The sequence below is a fragment of the Anopheles arabiensis genome, chromosome 3, assembly GCF_016920715.1.
Source record: "Anopheles arabiensis isolate DONGOLA chromosome 3, AaraD3, whole genome shotgun sequence".
Lineage (NCBI taxonomy): Eukaryota > Metazoa > Arthropoda > Insecta > Diptera > Culicidae > Anopheles > Anopheles arabiensis.
The window spans coordinates 56626895-56646399 of NC_053518.1; the positions used below are offsets into that span (position 1 = coordinate 56626895).

The 19505-nt window shown below is 36.2% G+C and overlaps 1 protein-coding gene across 10 annotated transcripts in view; it reads left to right on the top strand.

Moving 5' to 3' along the window:
- Positions 1-19505, top strand: part of LOC120899986 — a 45129-nt gene that overhangs the window by 21229 nt on the left and 4395 nt on the right. For 5 of the 10 annotated variants that reach the window (XM_040306420.1, XM_040306416.1, XM_040306421.1 and 2 more), the window contains 9 exons: positions 10679-10804; positions 11541-11872; positions 12089-12257; positions 13190-13384; positions 13884-13950; positions 16393-16584; positions 17268-17784; positions 17850-18051; positions 18126-19487. In XM_040306420.1, coding sequence (XP_040162354.1) covers positions 10679-10804; positions 11541-11872; positions 12089-12257; positions 13190-13384; positions 13884-13950; positions 16393-16584; positions 17268-17784; positions 17850-18051; positions 18126-19487 — 3162 coding nt within the window. The remainder of the gene's footprint in view (positions 1-10678; positions 10805-11540; positions 11873-12088; positions 12258-13189; positions 13385-13883; positions 13951-16392; positions 16585-17267; positions 17785-17849; positions 18052-18125; positions 19488-19505) is intronic. The other 5 variants (XM_040306422.1, XM_040306424.1, XM_040306423.1 and 2 more) reach the window with 3 other exon arrangements.

Sequence of the window (19505 nt, forward strand, 5' to 3'; positions counted from 1 at the left end):
GTTCAAGTCCCGAATGGCCCGTGCTGCCATATGTAGGACTGATTATCCTGCTATGGAGAGAAACCAATAAGTCACTGAAAGCCTAGACCACAAGCGGTACAGACAGGCCTTGACCAACGACGGCTGTTGAGCCAAAGAAGAAGGGAAGCACATTACAGGGTTTTCGAGGATTATATAGACTTGTTCAGCGAGTTGTAGATTCGTTCAGGCATATAATAGACTCTTTCAGCGAGATATAGAATTGTTCGGAAGTAGGCGTTGACATGTTCAGCGATTCTGTAGAGCTGTCATTTGTTTTGTTTACACACTGTGCCGCAGGGTTCAATTTTTCATTCTTAAAAGTCCTAAAAATAGCTAATAATCATTCTCCAAGCTGTTTAATACATAAATTAGTTGAAAAAAGCTTATTTTTTCGAAAACCGTTTGTTTACCTTCTGATGAGAATGATCCAACTTGCAGTCCAAGGGGTACGAAAGTGACAGCTCTACAGTATAACCGAACATGTCTACATCTACTTCCGAACAATTCTATATCGCGCTGAAAGAGTCTATTATATGCCTGAACGAATCTACAACTCGATGAACATGTCTATATAATCCTCGAAAACCCTGTATATTCTTGTAAATATTATTATACGTTGTAATAATTATCTCTTTTTTATTTAGTAAAAACGATCCAAAACGGCCGTCTTGATGGTTGCTATTTACTCGTTACGTAACAATGATATTAATAGTACGTCATTTTTCAATATTATTTCACTTCATTTGAAAAGGTATCATTTATAAAGAGTTTAAAATTCCACGAATCCCCTAACACACCCTATTGAAACATTTGTATGTTCACATGCTAACAAAATGTTGACCACGCAAAGAGTGGGAGAGTTTAGTTGTTAATGTTGAATATTCGGGGCACTCTCTTCATAGAGTGAGTCCTCGTCACTGTGTCGCTGTTCATGTGACGTTTCATGATTATACAGGCGCTAAACTGCACCAAGGAGGTAGCATATTGTTAGGTAACTTCATCATGACTGACGCAGTATCTCGTGAACGTTGAGTTTGGATTGAAAACACGGGACAGCTTCAAGAGTTGAAGAATGAAGAAATCTCCCAACACCAATCACCTTGAGAAGGCCAGCCGTGGGATTTCGCACGATGCTTTTTTATATCATTTCCTCAGTTGCACCTAAAACAACAATGGTCCTATTCAAGACACGCCAAGCTAATGTGACTCAATGTGGTGGTTTTGTATGTAAGTTTTTCTGCCACTTAATTTATTGAACAAGTGGTCACAAGTAGTCTATGCAAAGCAAACGGTACGACTGCAGCTGATACAACATACCCATTTTTTTTTATTTCACAGTACAACTATTGATTGATACAGCATAGAGAATAAATCTGAGCAAGTTTGTTTATTTATATGATAAGCTTCTCAATGTTATTTTTATAAATGTGCCAAACGTACTTGTACCACAAATAAACCAATACTTTTAATGTAATTATTCGAATTTGTCAAACATGTTAACATACCAGGCTACTTGAGATCTAAACGATGTCAAGATATCTGTCTATCATTTTCGTTAATCGGAAAATGTGCGTCATCAGCACTATTGCCTCATCAGAAGGCTGGTCTATAATCTGTATCGTAAGTACGCTTCTCTCTTTTACACATTCATCCAAATACGTTCCGTAAAGTAAAGTAGATCAGTCAAACTACTTTTCACAGCGACTCAAATTCGTGACGAATGATTCATTATGACGCATATGCTGAACAAAAAATGTTCCGCGACAGTATTAAAAAATACCGCAAGAAGTGTTCTTCCCGTGATCAAAAATAGCTGTAATGATTCTCTTAAGTCTACTTTTTCTAGTTACATTTTTCAAAAATATGCTTTAGTTTTTGCTAATAAATCTAATGTACCATTACAGTACGCTTGGCTATATCCTATACACTGAATCAATTCTCGGTTCGGTTAGGAACACCGTCGGAATTACGGTTTAAAACAAACCTGTTTTTATTCGATTTTATTCGCATACCCTTTATACAAAATCCAGGTGATGTTTTGGCGACACATCGACTGGTATTACTGTTGGATGCCAAAAAGCCGCGGTTAGACACTCACCGGTCAGAACAAGCTGTCGCTGTGCTAGATCAAGAATGTGACGAGAAACGTAAAGATTTCGCTTTGATTCTCCACTTGACAAATGGACTAGTATCCGTGCAGCAACAGTGTCTATCTCTGTAAGATTCTGGATTGGTTGATCGGATTATGGTTTGCGTCATTCGAGCAACATACCCAATCGAAACAAACCAAGAGACAGACTCGTTGTCTACCTGGTTTTGCTTAAAAATTCACCTGCACATGATCGACAATGAGAAGAAGTATGAATGTTAAACGCTATTCCGTCACTAAATTGTCGTTCGTAAGTAGCAAATCTTTGGTCTCTGTTTATTCGAAAGCACAGCAAATGAAAAATAACTCGGACACGACTTATAATCGATCAGTTTTACCGTAGCGGATGACCAAATGATTCCTTTTTAAAAACTGCTAATATGTATCGAACTTGACAAGTAAAAAAGAATAAAAAATACTTATCATCGGTCATTTCATAGCTCTCGTGGCACGAAGACTACGACACCAATGTTTGAAATGCAGTATATTGTTGATACAAAGATGATTGTTGAAATGCAATGGTTGTTGTTACTATTTCATGTGCAAAAGACGCTACACGAAATTTTGTTAATTATTTTTGTATCGCCGTCAACCTGCCTCCTCTCGTGATCATAAAACCATCCATACATAAATTAACACTAACACACATGGGATGTTTATGCGCTGCTTAGTGTCATTTCTTGAGAATTATTTTGATATTCCGTACTATGCGATATATTTAGCTTGATACGGCCTAAACTAAAATACACCTTCAACGTGTAATGCGCATTTACACAGACAAAAAACTCATGATAATTAGACTAGTGGATCTTTTTATCTTTTCACAAATACTATGAAAAAAATTGTATCTGCTATACACTGTAAAGTAAAAAACTTTCTCTTTTAAATGATTGTAGTAAGTAAGTATGTAAGTAAGTAAGCAATTTATTGAATTGGTTTATAACAAAGTTCCGATACATTGGTTATAACGCTTTGCGTATTTGGATAAGTGGATAATGTTACATGAAATGAAATAAATTGGGAAAAAATGAAAAAAAAACGCATGTGAATGTGTTTACATTAAGATAAACCTATATACTAAACCTTATTCCTATACTTACATCTACATTATAATCCAGCTATTTTCAAATGTGCCTTCATTGGCATTTGAAAACTTTAGTGTTGCGAACAAAACTTTTTACTCGTTCAAGTTCAGAGTAATTCTATGAAAATCATACATGCTATGCCATGGGCGAAAAACATTGTAGTAAATGATGTTTTTCAAAATAAAAATAATTTTTGTTTGAGAATTTGAGTGCATTAGGTATTATTCGTTCCTTCCATTAGAGGAGTGTGTTTACAGTACAATTAATACCGAAACTAATGTATGACATATTTGTTTTCAAAGGTCTAGTTTCATCACGAAATATGATTGATTTTTTTTTCTGAAATATGGTTTACTTGTTTTCAAACGGAAAATTACAAAAAGGTATCAGAATCAAGATTTAATGTGTATCATTTAAGACTTCCGTGCAAGGTCAATGCATAATTCGTTAGAGGAGCTCCTTCAATGTAATGGATACTTATGATTCTATACTCCTTTGTTATTACTGTATATCGTGGGAAGTTTGTTTGACCTTCTTGTTTTATTTAGTCAAGAGAACATTTTTGATTTCCGTCAACCTTGTGCAATGGCATGTTTTTCTACAAATAGTTATCTAAATTATTGAGTATATTTAAGAGATTTTTTGTTCTGAAAATCCTTGGCTCATTACCTGCCTTAAGATTGAAGACAATTGAATTGCAATTTAATAAAAACAACAATTTCGGTTGACAGGTTTTTGGCTCAAGACACGTACATGGCATGATATGGGTGGTTAGATCATATATTACACTTTGCTGAGCTTGAAAGAAAAACTTAAAGATTTCTTGTACACCTTCACAGAATTACGTTGGTGTCGTTGGGACACCGTATGTGTATTTGCTACAAGCGATACAGTTTGAGTTATTCCAGTGAACGCGCAGCGGGCACCTACGCACTGATTGTGTGGATCCACCGATGACGCGGATTTGCAAACCTCTTTTGGCGTTGTTCTCGTTAGTGTTGCAGTCTCGCTTAAGAAATACTCAAAGTGAGAAGGTGTGAAGGTGTTTGTCGTTTGCTTGGAGTTGAGAGTAGGAAGAAAATTTACAAAATCTACATATCGTATAGACAGGAATACATCTTGTCTCGTCGACTATTGACCATGATTCAAATCAGTAAGGTAAATGTACCTATAGTGGTGGTAGTACCAATAGTGGTTGTAGTGTACTAAAATACGTTCTATACGAAATTTAGAAGTTATTAAACTATTTACGTTAGTACGAAATTTATTATAGTCCTTTACAAAGAGTTAAACCTCCATAAACAAAATTTGTGCATAAACCTGTAAGATATGCAAAATGTGTAACTCCATAGAAAAAACGTAATTGCTATTATAACTCTACATTACGTTTGTACATGCTGATATGTTACAATTAATATAAATATGCGATTTGTTGTTGTTTAGTTTGCGTAAGAAGCTATATTATATATATATATATATATATATATATATATATATATATATATATATATATATATATATATATATATATATATATATATTTGTAATCTTATTACCTGTGTAATTTTAATTGGCATTAGCTTGAAAAGACTGTCCATGTGTTTATCTCGCTTCTCAATTCCATGCAACAAACCACGTCATACTACATATGGTTGATATGGCTGCAAAGGCCTATATAAGAAATATTCGAACGATTTGAAATTATTCTCTCATTGTGCCCACTCCAAGTAAAGCTCTTCTCTTTCTTTGTCAAGAAACCTGTTACTGTGTAACCTTGCTGTCTGAGTAGCGTCTCGTATTCAACCTTTGATATTGCGTTTCAACACTTAAATGGCAAAACGTTTTCACCTTTCGCCAAACGTTTGTGTTTTATTTTCGCTTATAGTGTTGTGACCCTCGTAAGAAAATGGAAATATGCGCCCGGCAGCAGTACGATTTGTCGTCGTTTTGTGGGAAGTGACTCAAAAAAGCGCTGAAGCTTGCCTAACATCAATATTTTGTGAACAGACCATTTACACTGCGAGAAAAGGAGCGAGTTTCGCTCTTGGGCTTAAATGGTTCGAAAATCGCTCAATATTCTTCTCTTTTCAAAAAAAGTAGCCGATGGTGTGAACCGAAAAAGACAACATTGTTGGCTTTTTTGTGGGTCATATTTGAATAAAGGTTGTTTTCCACGTGTTGGACGTTAATTAAACAAGAACATTATGTGGCTGAGTAAATCAGTGAATGTATGAATGAAGCAAAGCTTTAAAAAAGATCATGTAAAAGACTCAAGAAGTTTGTATTATCCTGTGCAATATAATCACTAGAATTACAGAAACTATTGTCACTACCAACAACATTGTTGCATCTACACTAACATTGACCTTCATTATGATTCTTGGTTTAGCTGAAGAACGTGAGAGATTTAACACCAGTTTGTGCATCCGTAATATACCGGTTACCGGTGGATTGAAGCAATGATTCCAATTCTGGAGCCTAATCTGGTACAAATTTGCATATCGCATACGCATCTATGAATCGAAGTGTACATAAAACCAATCAGTACCAAACTCAACGCCTCAAACGAGTACCTTTCTGAAGAAAAGTGTTTGTGTACGCGATGATCGTTAAAACGGAATAAATCTCCATGCTCGGTAGGGAGATCGAGAGATAAATACAGCTATTGTTAAGAAAAATGTTGTGTGTCGGTATGTCTATGGTATGTTATAAGTAAAAATAATTTCACATTCGTAGGTAAAATGAATCTCGGAAGTGAACTTAATTCTAGTACTGTAAAAACATGCATTGCAATCATTGCCCAAATGTCCGCGCAATTTCGGTGCGAGATTTGCTTTTTCGCGCAGAGGTTATAATGTTTTACGCTTACAGTTCGACTGTCCTACTATCATGATATGCATTCAGAGCACAATGATGCGTGTAGAAACACCAATGGTGATGGGAACAAAATGCACGACAATTTGTACTACCGACCATTGGAAAATAGGGGTGTAACAATTGGCTTTATGCTACCACGGATGATTTTAGATATACCGAAAGAGAAGAACGAAAACGGTTTGCAAGCTGAGTGAAAATATGCAGTGAATGAGAGAAAAATGTTTACCAACCTTCGGACGAATGAAAGCCAATGATGCGTTACATTGCCTGAACGATGGTATATGGCTATGTTTTCGAGGGACAGGTGAGGCCAAAGAATCCCATGATACATCCGTAATGGGGTGATCTCTGGTCCAAAGCAGACGGCCGGTAATTGTTTCTGTTTGTAAACGAAAAAATAAAGGGTTGGTCGCTAGGTCATCACATTCCTGCGATCAAACGGTACAATTGAACCACCCGTCTTCTCTGTTTATGCAATGGTCATTGTGACAAGTCCCTGGGCCAGTGGCAAGCATTCGGGGTTAGCCCAATTTTGTGACTGTATCGGAATTTTTGCACCATCCACAGCATCGATTGAAGATTTACAATATTTAAAATAAACTAATAATTAATATTACATTTCATTGATTGGACATATCTTACTATCATGCTATACATTACAGGGTTTTCAATGATATTATTGACATGTTCAGCGAGTTGTTGATTCGTTCGGGCATATAATTGACACTTTCAGCGAGATATTGAATTGTTCGTAAGCAGGCGTTGACAAGTTCAGCAATTCTGTAGTGTTGTCATTTGTTTTGTTTACACACTGTGCCGCAGGGTTCAATTTTTCATTCTGAAAAGTCCTAAAAGTAGCTAATAATCATTCCCCAAGCTGTTTAATTCATGAATTAGTTAAAACAAACATATTTTTACGAAACCCGTTTGTTTACCTTCTGATGAGAATGATCCAAGCTGCAGTCCAAGGGGTACGAAAGTGACAGCTCTATAGTATCGCCGAACTTGTCAACGCCTGCTTCCGAACAATTCAATATCTCGTTGAAAGTGTCAATTATATGCCCGAACGAATCAACAACTCGCTGAACACGTCAATAATATCATTGAAAACCCTGTAATGTTCTAGTTTGTAGTATTTTCTCTTGATCGATGTGTATCAGATGTTTTCTTAATAACATTTGAATCGTTGCACTTCGTTGTTTGCTGTACATTGACTGTTAATTAATACTAAAGGCCAGAGTGTATTGATAATTAGGTTTTATTTCAAAAGAAACAAATTTGAAAATCTGTATGAATGATACAAATCTGTATGAATATTTGTCCAATATATTTTTTTAATATGTGTCGTTTACATACATTGTCGGGTATATTTCATACAGGGTATGTTACCGAATAGTTGTGCTAACTTTTATACTTTTCTAGTGACGGAAGCAATTGTGTTTCGTTAATTTTTTGTGTTGCATAAGGCTTAGTCTGGAATGGTTGCAAAATACTTGCAGAGGTATTGCAAAAAAAAAGACCACCATCCGACGCTATGCTGTTGTGAGGTTAGTAGTTTCAGATGGTGCATGAAAACAATAAAACGCCACAACTTTCTGCATTGTACGTGAGCGAAATATAGAACATTAGTCGTATGACAATGCTGGTTACCGCAACGAAAGAAAAAAAAAACAACGCAGCACTGGTTGGTTTCTGCTAGCAATTTTCTCAAAATCTTTATCGCTAGCCATAGTGGCAAACAAGGAGCTGTTTCAATGCCGTCGGTTCATTATGCTCCGCATCCCTAGCGAATGGTGTTATATTTGTCAGGTCTATCGCATAGGTCTTATTGTTATAATTCTTTGTTTGGAGAGCGGGTTTCACTGAACGAGTGTTTGAGAAGATGACATTGTTGTTGTAGTTTTGCATGAAGGAATGCATTTTAATAAGAGCAGGTAGTGTGGTATTGGATCCAGGAACGTGCGATACGTCTTAAAATAGTTTGATGCAGCAGTTCGCTTCTTAATATTGACAGAGCTTTAAATATATGGGGATTTTGAGCAATATGGGAGTTACAAGCAGTTTAATACATACTTTTTTGAATTGAACACATAATAATTTAATAATTTAATTCTTAACATAATTTCAACACCAAAATAACGTATAAATATCTGTAAAACTGTAAAATAAAAGTCGATGTTTGAAGCGATGATATGCAAGCCCCGAGGGGCAAAATGGGCATACATCAACAAAACATGAAACGTTAAAACATTGGGGCATTATGGACCACAACGACAGCGCTTTTATGCACGTATCGTGAAATATTTTCTCTTCATATATTTTCTACATCACCTTGCACCATTTAAACGCTTTTTACACGTGTCGATAAAATCGGAAGAATTTGAAATGTGCCGTTAAGCGTTATTGTGTGTATGTAGGGGAAAGTGGGGCAAAATGGGCATGTTAAGCAGTTTACTGAATATTCCTTTGAATATTCCACAAAACACAATTTTTCTTTCATTAATGTATGCCTCAACCATTTATCTATGGATTAAAATTGCCACATAGAATAAAAACAACTTGAAAACATGAAAATAATGTAAAATAAAAGTTGATGTTTTACGAGAAGCTATTTTGACACGCGGGGTAAAATGGGCATAGCCCTGGGGCAAAATGGGCATATGTAAACAAACTGTGAAACGTCAAAACACTGGGGCAATTTGGGCCACAACAACTGCGCTACGGTAATGGTCTATGCTTTTGCGCACGTTTCGTGAAATGTATTTTTCGTTCTATCTTTTGATTTGATGGTCAGAAAAGCCCTTAAAATTCTTCCAAAAATATGTTATCAAGATTAAAACAGCTTTTAAACGTTTAAATCTACAAAATCGAATCTTATGAAGCTGTGTCTGTTATCATTTTGAGGCGACAAATACAAAACCATAGCCTCACCAAGCGCCGTATGTCAAAAGCATCTGGCCATTTTGCCCCAAGCGTAACTGCCCATTTTGCCCCACGTGAAGCATTTTTGTATTTTTTGTTATATTATTAAAAATACGCATTCAATCGCCTTGCTTTCTTTAGACAAATTGTAAAGAAATGTCATATCTTTAAAAATATATCATGAAAAACTTCAACGCAACCTTTTAACACTTGTTTAAGCTTAAAAAAATTACATCAATATGCTGCTAAACCTTATTTTGTTTACTCCTGAATAAAAAAAAAAAACCTTATTTTGCATTTTTCTTAGTTATTTGTTATGTAAGGGTTATGAAAACTACATGGTGTTCATAGAACACTTTAATGAATACATTTTGAGCATTGGAAAGTATCTTTGTAGTCAAAAAATGCTTAAATAGAGGGTGCCCATTTTGCCCCACATGCCCATTTTGCCCCGCTTTCCCCTATACAGCATAATAACCTCACCTACAGCTATACGCCAAAAGAAGCTACTCATTTTGTCCCGCATCAAGCTTTTGAATATTTTTTATGATTTATCTTAAGACAAATCATATAGAAATAAATATTTTATAAATATACCATGTAAAAATTCATTCATTCTTGTAGCATTCATCAAAGCTTATTTTCGAAGTGGTAAACAACATCCTTTTACAGTTAAATCTTTATTCATAATTATTTTGGTTGTTGTTTTATATCAGGTTTTAAAACCTACATGCTGGTGTTATTATACTTAAATGAATACGTTTTGAACATTTTTAGTTCTTTCGTGTCGATTTTGTTCTTCATGTCCATTTTGTCGTGTTTTTTTACTATTTTTGAAATGGAAAAATGAATGACCAATAATGTCGTTCAATCGGCCCAAATCTTAAAGTAAGAAAATGCATATGCATATGTCCAACAAAAGTCCTTTAATATCAAGTTTCTGTAGAACGATGAGTACCGTCGTGGTCTACGTGCAACAAGATGTTCAATTGCTGTTTCAATTAGGCGGGCCCGGAAACAAAACAAATTGATTAATTTGTTCAGGTCTCATAGTGCTTCGAGAACCACATTTAAAAATATTTTTGACACAGCATGAGTCAAAAATGATGTTGAGGATAAGCTCTGTTTGTGTGAAATTGCAGACGGAAATGTTGTTGATGGTAGTCTGGTAGATAATTGAATGTAATCGAATCATAAAAAAGCGTCTTTTCTATGCTCAGAAACTCTTCACTCATTGGTGTTGAAAGAACCGTAAATTATTGAATCAGTAGTTTTTATTATACTTCCACGACTTAACACCATGTCCGTCATGAGTTCATGCCCCGTATGGACCGTGTCCCTCATAAGTAGGATTGGCTATCCTGCTATTGATCATTGATAGTTAATAATTATTTACAATAACTCCGCAATGTTGCGATGGATCACGAATCTCAACTCAACTTTAATAGTCTATTATCCAGACTGGAGTAAATTTTTAAACAGGAATAACAGCTCAATTCGAAAAGTATTTTATTTCTTTTTTCAGTTTAATTTGTTTTGCACATTCTACATGTTTAACGCTATATTCTCCAAATAATAGTTTGAACGGTCAACATAACATCGTTGTTTTTTTTTTACTTTATAGGAATTAAAAGAAAGCTTCAATTATGGATTATTCTCCCCACCATCAAACGGTAAAGCTGGTAAATTCCTGGATGAAGAACGGCGATTAGGAGACTACCCTTTTAATGGACCAGTGGGCTACCTAGAGGTATGTTTAAACAATATGTAAAAGAAGTGCTGCAATATACTTTAATGAAACATGAATTATTTTGTTTTGTTGAATTAACCGAGCACGTACGATTTCATTTGTATGATCTATCTCTATTTTACGTTCGAATTGCATGGTTGATTAGTTTAAGTACTAATTTCCGGCATCCATGGGGTCACTCACAGTTTCAGAATATGGATGCTTTCTTACAGACAACTCGTTTTAAGACATGCTAACAATGCTACGCCGTAGAAAACATGAGCACTTGAGCGACGCACGTTGATTGTGTGTATTCAAGTTTCTCGTAAATGCAGGGAAAGCCCCTGTAATCGGCTGCATTAGTACGCGTGCGGTTCTATGCTCTATCGGATCTCCGGGCATCATTGAAGATGCAGTTCAGTGAGCGCAAAACAAATGCACTATAAGTCAATAACCGTAATTTACATATGCTCTCACGCATCTCGTCAAATAATCGACCATTCGTTTGTTACTCTCTATAGAGGCAGCATTTTGTCGCGGACTACAGCACCGCTATCATGCGAAACGTGCAATTTATTGTTGTACGTGTTAGATATTCGTTGTTTTGTTGGTTGGTTTTTATTGTCTTTTTTAATTTTTTTAAACATTTACCAAATGTTACGATATCTGTTAGAGCAGAAGTGCATATATTGCTCCCATGTATAGCTATAATCTGTAGAAAGAAATAACTAATTAATGTTGTGTATTTTATTCGTAGCTCAAATATAAGCGACGCGTCTACAAGATGCTCAACTTAGATGAACGCCAACTGAAAGCTTTGCACACACGTGCTAACCTTCGACGCTTCATTGAGTGCATCAATAGCGGTCAGGTGGAAAAAATCGCCAAGATGTGTGCCAAAGGATTGGATCCCAATTTTCATTGCCAGGAAACGGGTGAAACGCCACTTACTATTGCCACTGGTTCAAAGAAGCCGAACAAGCTACTGATCGCGCTCGTAAACGGTGGTGCTCTATTGGACTATCGAACCCGTGACGGCGCCACTGCGTTACATAGAGCCGTAGAACGCGACAGTCTAGAAGCGGTCAGGTAAGATAATAATTTTTCCAACATAACTGTAAATTTGTATTGATTCGTAATTTGTATTGTTGTGGTCAAACAGTTCGCATAAAATCGTTTTAATATATCAGCCAATAATTTTCATTTTTTCTCGACATTCTCGTTTGCTAGTCAACAATCTCATTACACATGGATTGATTTTATGCAAATAGATTTTAACATTATCATATTTGTGTTTCATTTTAGCACGCTTTTGGAATTAGGAGCATCTCCAAACTATCGTGATACGAAAGGCCTAACACCTGTTTATCTATCTGTTACGCGGAAAACAGATCCCAAAATCAGTGAAGTACTTTTACATGATCATGCGACACTAGGCATTCAAGACAGTCAAGGGTGGCAGGAAGTGCATCAGGTATGACAATTATTACAATTTCTTCATATCTTTTTTTTCTCTTTTAAAAAAACGTGATACTACCATGCAAATTATGGTAGCATTAAATTGTAGTCTGGGGTCTGTAATTTGTATTAGTATTGTTTTGATCTTTTAACTGATTTGTTGGTGATTGGGCATAAGGATTCTTAATGGGAAAATGAGAAGGAACTTTTAAAACTATAAATAAAATGTATCACTCCCCTTACACTGCAGTTTTGTAGTCGACATTTGTCTTCGATTATGAAAATGAATCCAAATAATCACTGTTTATCATGTTTTTGTCATGTTTCATTCCTTTATTTTTATTTGTGGTATTTACTCGAATGATGAGTAAAATTAAACAGTGATGAGATGAAAAATTTATTGAATTCTTAAAAAATAGTAAAAACATTCTACTCTCTCAGGATGTATTCTATGATGGTTTAATAATGTTTTCCTTCTCCAAGAAAAAAGAGTCCTCAAAATATGTATTATCTTCCATTGCTTTCGGCAAACTACGTTGAAAGCAACTCAGTCAAAATTCTTTAGTTTCTTGTATTGTTTTTGTTCCATTATCTAATGATGCTCTTTTTTCTTCTCTTTTCTTTCTCTCTGCTTATTCTTACATCTTATTACGAAAAAATACATCACTCAAACACATACTTTACAACTACTTTCACAATCTACCTTCGACTGTTACGATTCCTTACTTTCGTGGACATTGTTGTAAAACAAACACTGAACAATGTTTGCACCACAATCAACTAAACGTTTCTTGGGAGCAACATTATTCCTATAAAACAACACGATCAACTACTTATTTCCCTCTAATTATTTCCATTCTTACCAAATCCTGTTCAACACTTGACCTTCACCTTTTCATTACCCTTAATGACTGTGGCGCGTGTGATATTGCGTTTGCGTGAGAGTAGGCTTGTCGGAACGGGTTAGTTCATCATTTAGAGCATTTATTGTTCTACGGTGCGGATATGGATGGTCAAAACGCTTCCGGCAATACGCCGCTGCATGTTTGCGCTGTTAACAATCAGGAGGCTTGTGCTAGAATGCTACTTTTTCGTGGTGCCAACCGAGGCGCATTAAACTATGCCAACCAGACGCCGTACCAGGTATACTATCACTTTACATAAATTAAAAAATATTATTGTTTCATCGTACGTATAATTTAAAAGTAGTTAAAAATGCATGCCCTGCTGATTTGTACATTTTGGAGTTTAAATAATTAGTGTGTTTGTAGAATATCAGCAAACCCAAAGAAATTAGCATTGTAGATTAGAATATGTTAAGATCATCATGTAATGAAACAATATGTTTCCGATTTGATTATATTGTCTTTTGAAACGAGACCGTAAATGAGCATTTATCGTTATTATTTTAAATATTATATTTACAAATTTGAATTATCTTTTATTTGTAGCCTCTTGTATATAAAATTTCTTCTTGACTAGTGAATAGATAAGTTTGTTATGTTTTTTTATTATTTAGTATTAGAGTGTGTCTATTGTTTGTGCGTTTTTCGTTTACAATTTGTAATAATTTCTTATGTTCTTCTTAAAAATCTTTACTAACCATATAATGTTTTTCTATGTATCTTATTAAATTTCTTAGGTTGCCGTTATTGCCGGTAATCTAGAGCTGGCAGAAATGATTCAAAATTACAAAAACGAGGATATTGGTAAGTGGTATTAAAATAAAGACGAAAGCAAAATACCAAGAAAACATAATATAATACAACCTTAGATACAAACATACTGTTTAAAGAATTAATTTAAATAGGAATTGCTAACCAGAAACTCTGCCCAACTCGCTAGGCGTTCCTATTAAAGACGCATGTATTTTTCTGTAAAATACATATGTTACAAGCTTTCTTCATTTCAAACACTACAAACCAACACATTGCACATTGCACACATTTCAACAACTATCCTAAGTGCAAATTATTTGTTTATTTCGTGCAAACTGTTGTTGCATTTTCTAGTTCATCTTAACATAATTCATTTCCTTTACTTGTTTTGATAGTACTTGTTTCTTGTTCTGCTCGATCCTCCTACGCTCCTATCATTATCACCATCTACATCATCATCGCCTTTGTCATCATCATCATTCTTTTGAATGTTATTGACATGTTTCATCATGATTGTTTTTTGGTTAAAATTGAATCTACTATAGAATATTTTCCGATGCATTTAGTGCATTACTAGTTTTGGTTAATACTGAACTTTTTTCATGACGATCTGCATTAGATTTTTGTTGCATTTCGTTGCGATTTTGATAATACAATAACTAGAAACAGGTTTATTGATATCAATATATGTCTGTAGGCTTTTGTCTAATATTTTATTTTGTTTTAAAACCAGTTATGTTTAAATTAAACTTTGATTTTGATTAAAACAAAACATTTGTTTCCTTATGAACTCGATTCTTTATTAATTGTAATCATCAAAAAATGATCGAGTTTTTAATACTGTTTTTTAATATTTTCATATAAAGAAGTAGCTTGCTGTTTAATTTATTTGTTTGGCTTGCAGGAGTTGCTTGATCCATGTATGTTTATAAAAAAAAACAAAATACGTGTGAAATGATAATAGACTACACATTATGCACACATGCCAACCACAATAATTGTTTTTTGTATGCTCTTTTACATTTTTGTTGTTGATGTTCCGTGTTTAAACTGTTGTCTTTTATACGTTTAGGGTAGATTATTTTAAACATCTTTAACGTTACGTTATAATAAGATATGTTGACATTGAATTCAAAAGCGGATTAAAGCAAAATATTCGTTCACTATTCGCTATGGAAAATTAATTTATCAATGGTTTCCTATGTGGTTAAAGTGTTGTGGTTAACAAATGACAACAGCTGCAGTGCCGAATCTAAAATAAATATTACTTCTCGTCTACTAGAAGATTGAGCAATCTTCAATTATACGAGATCATTTGCTAGCAACAGACATAGCAGAAATTATGATACAAAAATTATGATTTAAAAGAAATGTCATGATCATGAAATCAATCACGAGCTGTTGTTAATACCTTGCTTTGAAAAAAGTTTCTACAATGTTTAATATACCTTAACGCTAACAAACTCTGTTCAAACAAAATCAAGGCTCTCAAAGATAACACAGATTGTGGCGCTTGTGAACTGCTTAGGAGATCGTTGAACCATTCTACTTGCAGTAAATCTGCTTCATTTTCTCGGGCGCAGATAGCTATCACTTGAACGCTTAAGTAGGTAGATTAGTTTATATGGCTCGACAAACATAACTGTTAACGTATTTAAGGCGTATTTCAATAGGTTTGTTAACAGAAGAACACGTTATTGAACACGGGTTTGAGTTGTCACTGAACGGCCTATATTATGTGGATTATGTGGATGTTCTCAAAAATATGATTGAATCCTGCATTTTTAACGATCTTAAAAAAAACTCCCCGAAACAGTCCAAAGAGCAATCCATACATGTGCTTTCCGTGGATCAAATCCGCGTACCGGGTATGCCCGTAATATATTTGATATTTTGATCTATTTGACCGTCTAATATTTTGTATCGGATATTTTTTTATTAACGGTATAATCCCAAATTGCATTGATAACACTGTTCATTTGAACACTCTTCAACAATAATGGTTAATTTATCACGGTTATAAGTAATTTTCTTTAGATAACATTATCTTAATAGCTGTAAAATATCTTTTTGTCGTATTTGATTTCGACTTGTATTACAGCCACGTTATATGCAAGTAATACTGTGCTGCAGTGCCTGTTTTTCGTGATGACTATTTTATGCATTAATAATACGGATTATTGCCCCTTTTTTAACCAAACAACCGTCTATTACAGAGGCTGCCTCATTATGTTAGGCAATTTCGTTAACTTCGTGACGGTTCAATTTTTTTTTAAATGAATAACTCATTCTTTTGGTATTTCAAATAACAATATTCCTTGTTGAACGTTTTGAATGTTTGAAATACTGTTTAATGCAATCATGATGATGATGATATTTTAGCTGGGGAACATATTTAATATACTACCTGAACTTGAGCAGCACAAGAAACCGGTGCTATTAATCTTGAAGCATTGGTCAAATCAAATCTTATAAATTAACTTCTACTCGCAGTCCCGTTCCGTGGACCACCACGATATAATCCCAGGCGTCGATCCGGGTTAGGCTGGGGATCGACGTTATCTCGCATATATGGTGGACCACCGTCCCCCTGCCCGTCCGAGCATCCATTCAGTTCTGCTAGTTCCAGCCTGTCTGAGGGTTCCAGCCATCGAAGCCATGAAGATGACATCAGTATCGTGACAGGTAAAACTATAGTAATAACAAGGTTATTTGACCGCTTAATTTCAACTACAAACTCTGAACGACAAGAAAAAAAATGCAAGTTTTTCTTCGTACTGGGAATTTGTTGTGAGATATCCAATTTTTTATTCTTGGGGCCGGCAGGTGAGATAATACATATATAATCACCGTTATGTTCAAACGTTCGTTTGCGCAGTACTATCCATGGAGGAGACGATACTTCATGAATGTGAAAGCAATATTTTCATCGGTGTATTATTCTTACTACACATATTTATTACGTGCATTCTAATTCCTTACATGTCCTCATTTCTATCAGTGTTTGTTAATGTTGCATGAAGTGTTTTTAGATGGACTTTTTATAGAATTTTTTGAAAACTATTTAGCATAATTAGTTAACATTATTTTAAGTATTTCTTTGCCTTTGAAATATTCATTTCGAAACTCTACAACCAACTTTGCATTGCCTGTTTTGCCTCTTCATAAAAACGATCAGTTTAGGACATACTCTCGAATCGGTTTTCCAATTGAATGCCGTAGCAACACACATTTATTCATCAATACACTATACATTAAAAATTTTTTTTAAAGAAACAACGTATCGAACATATAATATGATATCTATTGATGTAGTTGGATTATTGCTCCAGCTTTTAAAAGTTTTGTTTCTGTTTTTCTAACTGCAGATAAAAGCCTGGGAGATACAAGCGATATCATCAGCGACTCTTCTGGTGTCGGAACAAATTCTGACAGTGCTGCCTGCTCCATAGGTCATCCAAGCACAACTGTTGTTTGCATGGAAGGATACGATGCCGGGCTTTCAGGACATATACACATACAACCAGGCGATGTGATTGAAGTGGTCGGTTCCACCGACTGTGGTTTACTGGAAGGTTTTGTACGTGGTACAAACAAGACGGGTTTCTTTCCGGCCAGCTGTGTGCAAGAAGTGCAGTTTCGCCAGAAGAGTATTATAAACGTTTCCACCTCAACACCTCACCATCACTATCTGATAAATACTAGTAGTAATGAAATAGTCAGTCATAATCTACAACAACAATTGCATCAGCAACAACAACAGCAACAACAGCAACAGCAGCAGCATCAGCAGCAACAACAACAACAACAGCCATCTTTGTTTGAACAGCAGCAACACACTCAGCTTCATTATAACAGCCAAACAGCACCAAGAATGAAAAAATCGTAAGCATTTAACAATTCTAAATGATATAATTTCACTCATTAAAATGCGGCCTACGTGTTTTTAGAATTATTGGAGAACCTCGGACAGTAGTGCTACATCGTGCCAAACGCGGTTTCGGATTCATTCTTCGTGGAGCAAAAGCTTCTTCGCCATTGATGCAGCTCAAACCATCGCCACGTTGTCCGGCATTGCAATATTTAGATGATGTTGACCCAGGAGGTGTGGCAGATATTGCTGGTCTGAAGCCAGGAGACTTCCTATTAGCCGTAAGTTTTTAGAGGTTATGGGTAAAAAGGTGGATACAAATTACCATTTTACGTTTATTTTACACACGATCTAGATTAACAGTGAAGATGTAACATGTGCATCACACGAGCACGTGGTTGATTTGATCCGCAATTCCGGTTCGCTGGTGTCAATGACGGTTGTTACACTATCACAAAATCTTATAAACTCTATGATGCTGGAAGCATCCGAGATAGGAAGTCAACATTCCTCCGGATCGGGCATGAGTACTCCAATATCATCCCGACAGTGTTCGACGCTTCCCCGGCGTATGAATAGTGGCCCACCGGGAAGTAACTGTAAGCAACCTGCGCCAATGCCTCCCCGTCGTGACCCAAAGACTACACTGAGCGTAGGACGAGCGCGGGCAAAATCGATGGTGGCAGGCTTAGAAGGTGGTGGAGAAAAATGTACAGACGACGATGAACTATTGAGTGCGACCAAATCAACTTCTGCGGAATCGATTCATCAAGCACAGACTCAACTGTTGCAAGCACAACAACAGTGTCACTCGGCTATTGGAACACCCACACAGACAGGACCGGGTACGCCCGTTCAACCTCGTACAGCTAGTATCAAGTCGCGTCCAACATCTAGTCGAATAACGGCCGCGGAATTGGAAGAGCTATTCCAGCGCCAACAAGGGGCTGATGCAAACCGCTGTTCTATGCTAATGTCAAGCTCAAGATTCCAATCAACTGGATTTGACAGTGGTGCTGGTACACCGCCGATTTCACCACAAAAGGGACCGATCGTGTATGCCAGCGTTGCTGAAATGAAGCGCAAAAAATCATCCAAAGCGGGAATGGGCACGCTAAAAGGACGTCCTATACCGATACCCCAGGTCGGTTCGGATCTAAAACGGACCTTCCACAGTACACCTGATCTAGCATCAATGTCTTCGTCCAATCAGAACGGTGGATCATCGTTGCACTATGGGAGCAGTTCCGGAACTGGATCGCAGCTGGCAATCAACGCTAACGGGTGGTATAACACCGTTGGTCACAAGGGGCACCGATCTCAGGACGATATGCACAGTCTGCACATGTCCCTGCAAAGACTGAATCTTCCACCACCAAACCATCCACCTCCACCCCCGCCAGTGGGGCAAGTTGTAAAAGTGGATGTTTCTCGGGGCTCCGAGTATGAATGTCTTACCGCCTTACGGAAGCATATAGCCCAGAAAGCCAAAGTTCAATCCCTAGTGCAGGAAGCAGAAGTTATGTCCAGTTTCAAACCAGCATCGAATGCCAAACTGTACGCTTCCCCTCAGGATATTCGAAACGTTGGTTATCGTACGGTTAACGTCGCTGGGGCTACTACTTCACCATCACTCACGGGTTCAACATCGGCTGCTGGAAACAACAGTGCCTCTTCTTGTGGTAGTAATGGAAGTAACACGAACTCCAATGTGGAGGTAATGATGATTTGTCAC